This window comes from Olea europaea, chromosome 22, assembly GCF_002742605.1.
Source record: "Olea europaea var. sylvestris chromosome 22, O_europaea_v1, whole genome shotgun sequence".
Classification (NCBI taxonomy): Eukaryota; Viridiplantae; Streptophyta; class Magnoliopsida; order Lamiales; family Oleaceae; genus Olea; species Olea europaea.
Genome location: NC_036258.1, coordinates 10977245 through 10987990, shown reverse-complemented (window position 1 = coordinate 10987990; position 10746 = coordinate 10977245). Strand labels below are relative to the sequence as shown.

Here is a 10746-nt window from a genome sequence, read left to right as displayed (position 1 = left end):
CAAGCAATAAGCTCAATACTAAAGCGAGCGAAGTTCAACGACTCTCCTTCTTCCTACCTTATATCATTTAGCCTAGTGATAGGAGCTTAGCAAAGTCGGCTCCCAGTGAAAGCACCGAGAAAGGCTTGCTTTGTCTGTAGCCTGCTTCAAATTGATCCCATAGCGAGCTTGATATACTACCTCTTCGTCGAACCACATAACATTTAGTGGAATGCTCGACATTTATTGCTTAGATCAGGATCGCCTTCTTCAGCTTCATCGATATATATAGTTACTCAGATAATAAGTAGGATCACCATGCCATTGTAATTTTCACTTTTGGTTTGATAAAGTTGTCAAGAATGGAGATTTCCCTAATTTCCTTTAAGAAGGGTAAGATGTCGTCGTCGTCCAATTCGTAAGAATATTAAGCCTTCTTCATATTCCTCGTGATGGTGGGATGGAGTAAGAAGCCCCAATCAAACCTTCCACCTTCCATCCATCAGATGGAAGACGAAGATGATACCTTTCTTCATAAGAGCTTACCTTTGTTGCCAGCCTATCAATTGCGATTGGTAATCCCACATTCGGTGCTCTTTGCATTTGCTTCTAGATCTTCCTAGATTTCAAGATCCAAGCCACGATTTGCAGGATTCGTTTTCAGCTAATAACAAATTTAAGCATGCAATTATGTTTTGGAAGGTACGAGCGATGTAGTCCTTAATGTATTGACAAGGTGCTTCATCGAAAAACCACGTGTTAATGCATTTTCAAATGGCTTCCTCAATCGCCTCTTCGAATTGGCATCACTATTATCATAATTTTCACTTGAGACTTCCATTTCAGCTTTCAATGTCTCCACCTCAAACGGACTTACTGCCCATTGAATTATTTTTAGACAGTTTTGCAATGTCTTTTTATCCAATAGTGGTTGAAATTGTGGTTTTATACGGTTCCAGAATTCCTACAAACGCATCAATTTGTTGACATCTAAATTAAGATTAACATATTTCTCTCACATAAGTCAGGGTTTTCCCTCCTGAACTCACTAAATTTTGGTTCCAAAGGAGAGTTATGAGATAAATGGATATCTTTCTTTATTCTCAACTAAGTCTGTTTATAATTTTCTAATGAGGTCATTGGGTAATTAAGTCCTTTAGGTAAGTGACATATGACAGTGATTGATTAGTGAGTTTTGATTGAAACTATTATCTTTTATATTTTCTTCACCGTGTCATGTTTTCTTTTTTCGTTGCCTATGAAATCATATTAAACAGACTTTACATTCTTGTTTACATGTGATTCAATGACAATATTTGCTAATGTGAAAGAATTCAAGAATGTATTTATTCACTTAGCAAGTTTTACCTTCCCGAGCCTCGTATGCTCGTTGTTTATCTTTGAGACCAAATATAAAACCTCACATTGTCATTCTCACTAACCCTATTTTGAGTTCGCAATATAATCTTATTGTTTTTAACTTTAAAAGCTGCTACATGTTAGCAATGTATGTTCGCATATAATAAACTCAAGATAATGTCGATCAACTTTCTCGCCACTAATCATTTGATAACAGTTTGTTATTTCAGTTAAGAGAAATTTTTTTCTGCTAGTTATTTATAACAATATACTTGTAATTTTCAACAGAAAAATGTTTTTCTTAATCATTATCCAAAATGTAGTATGTGAATTTAAAATTTGTACAATAGGGTGTGTGTGTATATATATATATATATACACACACACCTTTTCGAAAAGATCTTTCCAAGATGAGCCTAGCAAGGCTTGTATTGGGGAGGGGTAATAAAGCCAGTCCTGAGGCAAGGCAAATGAGGCCCTTGCCTCAAGCTCAAGACCATAAGGGGCCTCATTTTAGCCCAGATTTTTATTTTATTTTTTTCAAAACAAGGCCCAAAAGTCTAGATTCAATGATGTGGAATTTGATGTAAATTTATTAAAGACAAGATTTTAAATGGTTAAATTTGGGGTTTATTTTTTTGAAAATGGTGTGGGATTTGATGAATTTTATAAATGGGTATCTATAAATATTCATGTTGTTGTCTTATTTTTGTACAAAAACTCTGTGAAGATAGATATTTATGTGATTGTATTTTCTAAATCGATGTCGTTGTCTTATTTTTGTACAAAAACTTTGCGAAGATATTACTACATTTTACAATTCTTTCATTCTAGATCTATTTTAAAAGGCACAGAAAACCGTATTATATATATATGTATATTTTTGTCTAATTTTAGTTGATAATAAATCTTTAGTCAATTATGCCGATTTCTTAATCGGCACTTCCACACTTGGCACGAGTTCCTTCACTCTATGATTAAATCTTTAGTTTTGTTATTTTATAGTATAAATCTTTTCTATAATATATTTGGTTGTTATTTAAATTTTAATTTTAAGTTAGCAATATATTGCATAATACATTGTTGAATTTTACGTTTACGTTGATTTCACCAGGACCTAATTTGTGAAATTCGCCTTGGGCCCTCACAATCGCAAAACCGGCCCAATAACCTGCTGCCTTTTCACTAGTTTCCTAGGAAATGAAAAGGAGAAAACTTCCATAACTACAAATGGTTATGTAAGAAGTAGTTGAAAGGAAAGGAAAACATTTATGGTGCATTTGATTGCAATCATGGAATTTATATGAAATGAAAATAAATTCTAAATAATTCTATTGCCTAAAACTTATTTTGCGTGAAAATTGTCAATTAAATTTGTTTAATTGATTTAATTTTCAATATAGAAAATATCATACTTGTCAATTTTTTATTAATGGATAGATGAAAGAGAGAAAGAAAGAAAGAGTGAATTCCCTAATAAAATAAAATTCTATTTATCCTAAAGAAAATATTTTTCTTAATTTTAAGAAAAATATGGTCACGTGACCAAAAGTAGGAAAATATTTTCCATGAAAAAAATATCAATCAAACAGCACAAAGTAGAAATTTGTGTGAAAAAATACATTTTTCATGAAAAATATTTAAAATCAAACGTATCCTTAAAAATCTTTTTCAAGTTAATTAAAACGCGTTATGTCTGTAGTCCATTCAATTCTATTACTCAATTTAGATCGCATAGAATTCCTCTTCTTTCGGTTAACTCCAATAAAAAACCGTGTTCAATTGAAAATCCATCCATTCATCTTTCCCCTCTTCCATATTTCCATTGACATCCCAAAAAAGAAAATTTCGTCGAAATCCCTTCCCATTACAGACAGATATTGTTGAAGAAAATGTCATTTTACGGTTCAAAGAGTAATGTTGACCTCGAGGCAGGCAATGGCCAACTCTACCCGGGCATGCAAGAAAATCCACAATTGCGATGGGCTTTCATCCGCAAAGTTTATTCCATCCTTTGCATACAGTTGCTTATAACTTTTGGGGTTTCTCTTGGCATGTTTTTCATCCCTCCGGTTCGAGAATTTTTGCGTTCAACAAATGGCCTTTACACCATGATCGCTCTCATTGTTGTTACCTTCGTACGTAAGTAAATTTTTTATTTTTCTTGAGTGATATGTGAATGACACCAAATTTCTCAATAGTTTTCTCGATTTGTGTTTCATTTATTTTCTTTCTTGTCAATTTCAGATTTAATATAAATAATATTATGTATATATGTTATTGTAGGGTTACTATAATATGTGCAAAAAAAAAAAAGGGGGAAATTTTGTATATTTTCCTGTATTTGTGCATTCATATGCGTTTTTTGGCTAATTGGGATCGGGCAATTATTTTACTCATCGCTAACTTAAGTGCAAAATATGTCTTAACGTCATTTTGCACGTGAAAGTGTATTTTGTACAAGAAAGGGGCGGATGATTGTATATTAAATAGGCACATATCGAATCTTATTTGATCTAAGTCTAATAATCATGTATTTTTGCATCTTCTTGAATAGGCCACTATGGTTTTTAGCACTTTGCCTTGATAGTATTCTCAATTTTTGCTTAATAGCATGTTCTTGTGGATTTTGGAATTCATGATAGTGATTTGTCGATAGTGATCTGTCGAAATAGAATAAATCAGTATTTCGAATACTAAATCATATACATGCAACACACGTATTCCTTTGTACTTTGAGGTTGTAATAGGGGCGGAGCCAGCACTCGACGAGCCCTTGCTATCGTCCATGCTAGCTCCGTCGAAAATTTTTTATCCTTACATTTGTTGGCCGCCTCACATAGATTTTTGGATCCGCCACTGATTTGGAATGTAATTAATAAAATACTCAATAGGAAGGGTTGGTACGTGATCACACTATACAGAAACGTGTTTCTCGTTTAGTATTTGATAACTCGAACAATTTTGTACACGAATGCTACTATGCCCTTTTTTAGCCTTGATGAGTTTATTGAGTTGTTCGTCTGTGCAGTGTGCATATTAATGCATTGCGTTAGCAAGCGTCATCCATGGAACTATGTTGTGATGTTTCTCTTCACCTTTGCAATGGCATTTATGATTGGAGCAGTTTGCAATCAGAAGAAAGGTAAGAATGAATGAATATAATCATATACATACTGAACCAAGACTGTGGTAGTGTTGGAGGCTTGTTTGATTGAGCACTAATTTTGAGATGGAAGTGGCCCTCCCCTATGTTGCTTGGAACCCAAACCAACATAGAGTATTTGGTTCTATTTGGTATGAATTTTAAAAAAGTCAAAAAGAAATTTTGAAATTTAAAAGTTATTTTTGTGCCCGTTTGACTAATTTTATAAAGTGCTTCTTCTAATTAGAATAACTTTTTGAGGTTGTAGGTCCAATATAGCTTTTTATAAAAGCACTTTTGAAATAAGAAGTTTTTTTAAAAAAGTAATTTCCAAACAAAAGTTAAAGTAGATTCTTTCAAAAGCTCTTCGACGAGAAGTAAAAGCGAAGACAAAACAAAAACAAAACTCATGCCATATGGCCCTTTATTTATATAATAATCACATTTTTCTAACAAACTCTCTCCCTCTTGGCCAGACTATTAGCAGCTTCCACGAGCATCTCCAACCACATCCCCATTGCCCCATAATTCACCAAATTACACCAAATTTTTTGTGCAAATCTCCATCAACCAATTGCACCATTTTACACTAAAATGATTAAATACCATTTGATCCTTCTCTTATGCTTTGCACCAATTTTTCTTAAGAGTATATTTGTCCATTTGTTAGACAATAAGCATTTATAAGAAATCATTTAATCAATGATAATAAATCATGAATACTACTTTTACTTTTTAACATCATATGATATTGCGATTCAAAACTTATCACTCTTTTTTAGTATTATGATTTAATATCTTCTTAGTTGTTGTATTTCTATTAATTGCACTACATTTTTTTTTTAATTTATTAATTAATTCAATATTTTTGTTAACTAAACATAATTATTTATTTAATAATTTATATAGTAATAAAATAAATAAAGAAATTGTTTTAGAATTAAAAAAATGAAGAAAATTATTAAACATTATTCATTTGGTGAAACTTTTTATGTAATGGATTGGAGATGATTTTTAATTTAGTACGGATTTGATACAAAATAGTGCAAATTTTGGTGTAAGATTGAAGATGAGCTTAGGGAAACAATTTAATTTAATTTTTTTTCTTTAGCTGTAGCCTCTGATTATTGATGGATTGGCAGGTGAAACTGTCTTGATGGCTGCTGGTCTAACACTTCTTGTCACTGTTGGCCTCACTGTCTACACATTCTGGGGTGCAAAGAGAGGCCAAGACTTCAGTTTTCTTGGCCCATTTTTACTTTGTGCATTGCTCTTGCTCTTGGCATTTACTCTTATTCGGGTGGGTATTCCTTTTTTCTTATTATCTCAATATTTGTTTTTTTTTGTTTTGCAAAATCTAAATTTGTGAAAAAAAATAAAAACACAGATCCTCTTTCCTATGGGAAGATTGGGAGAGCTGGTGATAGGTTGCATTGGAGCACTCGTGTTCTCGGGTTTTATCGTATACGATACAAACAATCTGATCAGGCGATTCAACTATGATGAGTATATCGAAGCAGCATGTAATCTCTTCCTCGACGTATTAAACCTCTTCATGTATATTCTCATGATTCTGAATGGTGATGAATAGGAGATCTCACACCAGTTAAAAGTACTTAATATCCTATACTTGCACTTAATGTATGTTGGCTACTGATTAGATGTATGGAAGGAACTTTTGTTTATAATGCTTTTACTATTGTGTTACAGCACGAGAATGTGACTTCAAACTTTTGAATTAAAAAGTTTTCGATGGATACTCAATTATTGGCTAATAGGGGAAAAAGGCAAAGCAAAAGAACTAATCCAAAGAAATTTATTACATAAAGTGGTAATTACAGATGAAGACAAAGCAAGTTTACACTTAATTAGAAACCTTAATCTAATAATATCCGACAAACAACATTTCAAGAAAAGCAGCCAATATATTCCAATGGGAATTCCCACATTCTTTTTGACCAAACCTAACTCCAAGATCCTCCTTTTCTGTAAAAGAACAAAAGAGTTGGGTTCACATGGCTTTCTTGCTTTTCCTACACTTTAATTCACATAAATCACGACACCAAAATTACATTCATAGAAGTGAATTTGGATAAACTTTTACTTCAATTTTCCTCTTTATATTAACAAAACACAAGAACGAACAAACCCCAACCCATATTTTAAAATAATAAGGTTAGTCCAGATATTTTGGTAAAATTGATAATCTAACAGTAGCTGTCGAGAGGAAATTCAGGTTCGATATCTGCTGTGTTTCTCTGCAGCAATAGCAAGAAGCCTTGAGACACCTTGAGTCCAAATATCGTATTCCCTCTGGTTTTTGCACTCGAATTCAACAACCCCCCGTGCCACAGTCTTCAATGCGAAATATCGTCTATCTTCACCACCCTCGAGCAAGTGGCGGCCCGGCCATGCCGGAATGTCCTTCAACACCTCCAGCACTACATCTGAAAATTCAAAAGCAAAAGATAAAGATAAAGATGCATACTTTAGCACTTTTTCAGATCCCCAAATAGAAGTCCCACCACCTCCAATTCTGATCTCATCATCAGAGATTGAGATATACAAGCAAAAACAACTTACTCTTTTTCTTTTTAGTGACAGTCCCAGCAACATGTTTGCTCTTCATCTTCAGCATAACCTAAGCCGAAAACAAAGGAATAATAAGTTGTAGATGGAAAGAAGAAAGTAAAAAAGCAGAGTCATATTGTTTCTATCATTCAGGACTTTTAACTTTTCCTCTTTGATTGCAGTTTCCATACAGTTGATTAGATATTATTGAGATCAGAGTATCAAAGTGAGTGCGATAATGCATCAAAGATGGTTAATTATTCGACCATAAAGAAGTAAGGCCTACCTCACCCGTCTTGTTGATGTAAACTGACACGATTTTCCAGTGAAGATCACCTGCATTTGTACGGATATAAAACTTTGAGCAGCTTACAAATGAATGGGAATTAGAAGTTACAAATATTATAATTGAAACAATTTAAGAAAAAATCTTCACGAGATTGAAATGTTTCTTGACGAAGAATAATGATTTTAGGATATAATTGTTGAGTATTTATACAATTACAAATAATATTTAACTGGGAAACTTGCAATAGGATGAGTTACCATTGCGCGTTCGCTTCAGGAGCTCTGAACCTCTGGCAAGCAATTCTCTACTACAAATTCCGAGGAAATTATCTTCGGGAACAAGCTCGCCACTAAAACTACTATTTGAGCTTCCATTACTGCCCCCATTACCACTGGTACTAGCTCCCATCCCTTTATCAACAGGGATCACGGCTGCAATATTCCACACTTCCTTCAATGCCCTTGCCCTTAATGTGGCTGCACCACGCAGCGCTACAGAATAAAACTTGATTAGAGAAATTGTGAAAATCAACAAACCACACGAAACATACCAATATCATCAATCTGGAAATACATTAACAATTTCACCACGTCAAAACTATCAGCAGCAATTTCCAGATAGATTATAGATTAACAAGGAACTCGATTCGCCCAATGCCCAATAAAAATCCAATAGAGCATACCAGTAGCAGCAGCAGCTGTTAAGGTCATGATATCGCCTGCTGACCGCACATTGACAGCCGAGCTAACAACTGAAGCCAAGTGTTCGCGTTCCGCTCCCATTGACTCAGCCGCTTCAACACATTGTGCTGCAACCAATGTCGCAGCAGAAGCCACAGCCATGTCGGTTTTAGCCATCTGCTCATCCTTTCCTACCCCAGACGATGCAGCAGTGGCAGCAGCTATGGCAGCAATAGCAGCAGCAACCCCCGAGACAGAAATGGCAGCATGGAGCTGAGCATTCTGTGCTCTACTCTCCTCTTTCTTTTTCTCTCTCCTGTCCTTCAACCACCTTCCAACCGTCTTTCCACCGCCAACCATGGTGGTACCACTAGCGGCACTTCCACGATAATGGTTATTTATTGGGTTCAGTCGACAGTACTGCAAACACAATTCATCTTCAGCATTTATACTAATATAATAACACGGCGGATAGGGAGTCGATGCTATGCAAATCGATCATGTAAAAACCAGTCGTGATCGCAAAACATGCAACGAAATAAATCTGAAAACACACTTATAGACCACAAATGAACCACATATCTAGTGATTCAATTAATGTGACCCATTTTCACCCACCCACCCAACAAGTATATTGGACCAGTTTCTCTAGAAACGTGTTATATTAGGACCATATTCTCAGAGAAGGATGAAAGAACACTTTAACTCCAGGGTACCCCAACAGTCATACTATACTCCCCATTCTGATAGGCAATTGAAAGGACAAACATGTAATTCCAAAACAATCTCATTCTTTATAAGATGTAAAGAAAAGACAAAAAGGGTCAGTAAATCTGCAGTTATTCTGTACTAAAAGAACAATATTTTTTTTTCCCCCACTATTCAAATCTTGATATAAATTTAGAGTAAAAAGGAAAATCACACAAGAAACTCAATATGAATGAAGCTATTTTAACAAGCACTTAGTATGTTGTTGGTTAAAGAGAGCTAATATTATGCCTCTCAGTGGCATCAGAACTCGAGGTTTGCAAACACGGTACAGCTCGACAATATAATAAACAAAAATTTGAACTTGTTGAAAGTAAATTAGACCTTGAGGTCATCCAATTCAGGGGGAGAGACAGGAGGGCTGTCGGTGAGAGATCCACACCCATTAAGAGGTCCACTGCTGTGGGATAGTCTTCCAGAAGTGCGTGGTGATACCTCCTGCTGTGCATTTGGTACACAACCCATATCAGCACATAAATTTTTACATATTCAAATCTCGTAAAGAATTGAATCTTGAAAAAAAAATATAAATATAAATATTTAGAGAGAGAACAGATGGAAGGAATGATTGTTAGTGAACTAGGATTAAAATAATTCAGTGAATGAATCTTGATATGAGTATTCATTAAACAAAAAGAACCCAGAGAGCAATAGTGCTGTCTTTTAGAATTCTTAATTATTCATATTGTTTTCTCGAAGAAACATATTACTTGCACAAGTGTTTCAGAAATAGCTCACAGCTCCAAGAAACTCTTGGTTTTCCCGTAAAACGCCATAAATAATCACTTTTTTACTGACACCGTAAACACACACACACACGAATTGAGGAAAATAAGCAAGAATGAAGAGATCAACATAAGTTGAAAGCAACTTATAATTTTTAAGAATAAAGAGCAAAACAGGCCAAGATATTGTAATTATCTAATCACAATAAATTCCAAAACAGATGAGAATAAGTTAAAATTAGTGAAAACAATTCCACACTGGGAAAGAAGAAAATGGGATATGGACAAAAAGAAGGCATTTGATGGTCAATTGGTTTTCAACTTGAGCATATGCTTACAGATTGAGACATAATGCGTTCCATGACAAACTGCGAAGTTTCAGAAGAAGCAAAGGAAAAAGGGTTGCCGGAAACAGCAGCCTCCAACTCTCCGGAGACATCTTCTTGAATGGTTTCACGGCCGCAGCCAGGTGGAGGAGCGCCGTCGTTTGTGGGATTCTTGGGTACTAGCTGCAGTGGTGGAGCAATAGCTTTAGAGATTTCATGAGCTGAAATACTCCATGAACGGGATAAGAACTCCATTGGCTCTCTTGGAGTCTCCGGCGGCCGGAACATCGACTGCAGTTTAGCACGTTCCATTTCTTTGGTTGAGTGGAAGTGTGAAAGATGATCGAGTGGGTGTGGATTACGAAGGTTTATTGGGGCGAGTTGGTTCTTTATACAGAGGAAATTCAGCGTGTTCGTGCGTGTTTGTTTGTGCGTGAGAGAGAGAGAGGGGTCAGCATTGTCTACCAAAGGCTTTTTTTGTACAGAATATATATATATAAGATTAACCCAAAGTGAAAATATAATATTCATCCTTCCACTTATAGCATCTTCAATGATAACATAAAATAGGATTTAAATTTTTAAAGTGGTGGAAAACTCTTCAATGGAAGATATAAATTATATTTTTTGGTTGAAAATATAAAAAGAAATGTAAATTATTCATAAGAGGAAAAAAAATGAATTTAAATCTTCCTATTAGAGCAAAATTTGAATTTAAATTCACTGATATATAAATGATGTAAAAGTGATTTTAAAAATATCAATTTATATCCAATTGTACACTACTATTAGAGATGCTCTTAGTATTTTGTCTGGTTCGCATAGTTGAAAGTGTTGTGTGAGGATCAAACTTTTACTAAAATTTGAATTGTTCGATAGTTGTTTAAATTGTAAAATAAGTTGA

At 34.6% G+C, this 10746-nt stretch overlaps 2 protein-coding genes across 2 annotated transcripts; one reads left to right on the top strand and one right to left on the bottom strand.

Annotated features, from left to right (window-relative positions):
- The first annotated feature begins 3068 nt into the window (after positions 1-3068).
- Positions 3069-6168, top strand: LOC111371700 (protein LIFEGUARD 1-like). The gene is made up of 4 exons (XM_022993829.1): positions 3069-3480; positions 4370-4483; positions 5626-5783; positions 5871-6168. Exons 1-4 carry the CDS (start codon positions 3231-3233, stop codon positions 6072-6074), a joined length of 726 nt encoding a protein of 241 aa, XP_022849597.1. The 5' UTR covers positions 3069-3230; the 3' UTR covers positions 6075-6168.
- Positions 6169-6278: 110 nt separating this feature from the next.
- On the bottom strand, positions 6279-10329 carry LOC111371699 (VAN3-binding protein-like). Its single transcript, XM_022993828.1, has 7 exons — positions 9855-10329; positions 9116-9232; positions 8026-8443; positions 7601-7834; positions 7341-7390; positions 7067-7124; positions 6279-6930 (listed from the first exon to the last, which is right to left on the bottom strand). Exons 1-7 carry the CDS (start codon positions 10152-10154, stop codon positions 6716-6718), a joined length of 1392 nt encoding a protein of 463 aa, XP_022849596.1. The 5' UTR covers positions 10155-10329; the 3' UTR covers positions 6279-6715.
- Between the last annotated feature and the right edge of the window lie 417 nt (positions 10330-10746).